This window comes from Trichinella spiralis, assembly GCF_000181795.1.
Source record: "Trichinella spiralis strain ISS 195 chromosome Unknown Scfld1902, whole genome shotgun sequence".
NCBI lineage: Eukaryota > Metazoa > Nematoda > Enoplea > Trichinellida > Trichinellidae > Trichinella > Trichinella spiralis.
Window position 1 is genome coordinate 1 of NW_003528841.1, and position 1,290 is coordinate 1,290.

At 35.4% G+C, this 1,290-nt stretch overlaps 1 protein-coding gene across 1 annotated transcript; it reads right to left on the reverse strand.

Moving 5' to 3' along the window:
• Positions 1 to 192: 192 nt before the first annotated feature.
• Positions 193 to 1,189, reverse strand: Tsp_13796 (conserved hypothetical protein; the record flags this gene model as incomplete). The annotated part of the gene is made up of 5 exons (XM_003368781.1): positions 1,148 to 1,189; positions 949 to 1,098; positions 835 to 896; positions 559 to 650; positions 193 to 378 (listed from the first exon to the last, which is right to left on the reverse strand). Coding segments are annotated over exons 1-5 (532 nt in total), but the record flags the coding sequence as incomplete, so codon positions are not given.
• Positions 1,190 to 1,290: the final 101 nt, after the last annotated feature.

Below are 1,290 nucleotides of genomic sequence, written 5' to 3' on the forward strand. Positions count from 1 at the left end.
TGATGTAGTCTGTCCATTCGTGTTAGTCACGTCACAACATTATGTACTTACATACATTATGCTCTGGCAGAGCCGCGTGGAGTTCAATTGAATATATTTCTTCAAAGCAGGTCATCACCAGTCAGCGGCAAAAAAAAATACATTTAGTTAGCATAATTGAAAACAAGCAGCAAATTTATAATAAAAAAATACCAAGAGCAATGATGTAATTGTCGACCACTACAACGCCGAAAGCGCAACGGGAAGCGGCCATTTTTTCGAGACGTTCAGCAACCAAAATTTCCCCATTCGCGACGCTGTTGTTCACGTGACTAGCAAGATGAATGCTAACCACGACCAAATGCTTGTGAATGACAAACAAGCCAGTAAAATTATGCTCTGAAAATAAAGAAAAAAATACCACCAATAAATATTGTTGAACACTGTCGAATTTTATAATTACGACCAGTAGCAGCAGCAATTCAAAAAAAATCAAATTAGCAATAATACTTCATAAGCAGATGGAACTAGCTAAGCAGAACAAACCAACTGCTTACTAAACGTCTCAGGATAAATAACCTGTAGTCTTGTAGAGAGTGACAATTTTCCATTCGATTTCTTCGTGATCGCTGGATACAGAAATCAAACTATCAGCAGAAGTATGTCTTACGCTGGATGATTTTCTCGATGAAGTTGCTAAAAAGGAAGATAAATTGAAAAATAAAAAAAAACAATTTCAATATATATATATATATATATATATATATATTTATACATGATGCATGTTTGTGAGAATTAAATCGGCCATTGGCATGCTTGTAATCTTGGACTAAATCGCAAGAGCCGACTGAAGACGAATCATCCACTTCGAAGCAATCACGAAGTGTCCAATCATTATCAACATAAAATACGAATGTCTGAAAGAAAAAACAAAATATACAAAAAACAAATAAATACAATGCAGTGTACCTGGTTAGCAATGATGTCGGTACGAAATTCCATGTGCGACGGAAGTTCTTTGACCAAACATTGAAACCAACTCAACAATTGGTCGCCGAACAATTTTTCATTAAATCTACTCCAATCCAAACACTGCTTCTCTAGATGAATAATTGTCGCCTGGAAATTTATTAATTTATTATTCATTTTTCAATCGTAAACAACTTACTTGCACATGAGGCAGGGAACTGAATTCTTTGCTTTCTTGCATTATTTGGGCGAAGTGCTTTTCGATATAGTCGTCAACTTTCGCAGCAAGTAAATGATCGTTTTATTCGATTAGCGCAACGTCGAGTGCCTGAATTTAAATTT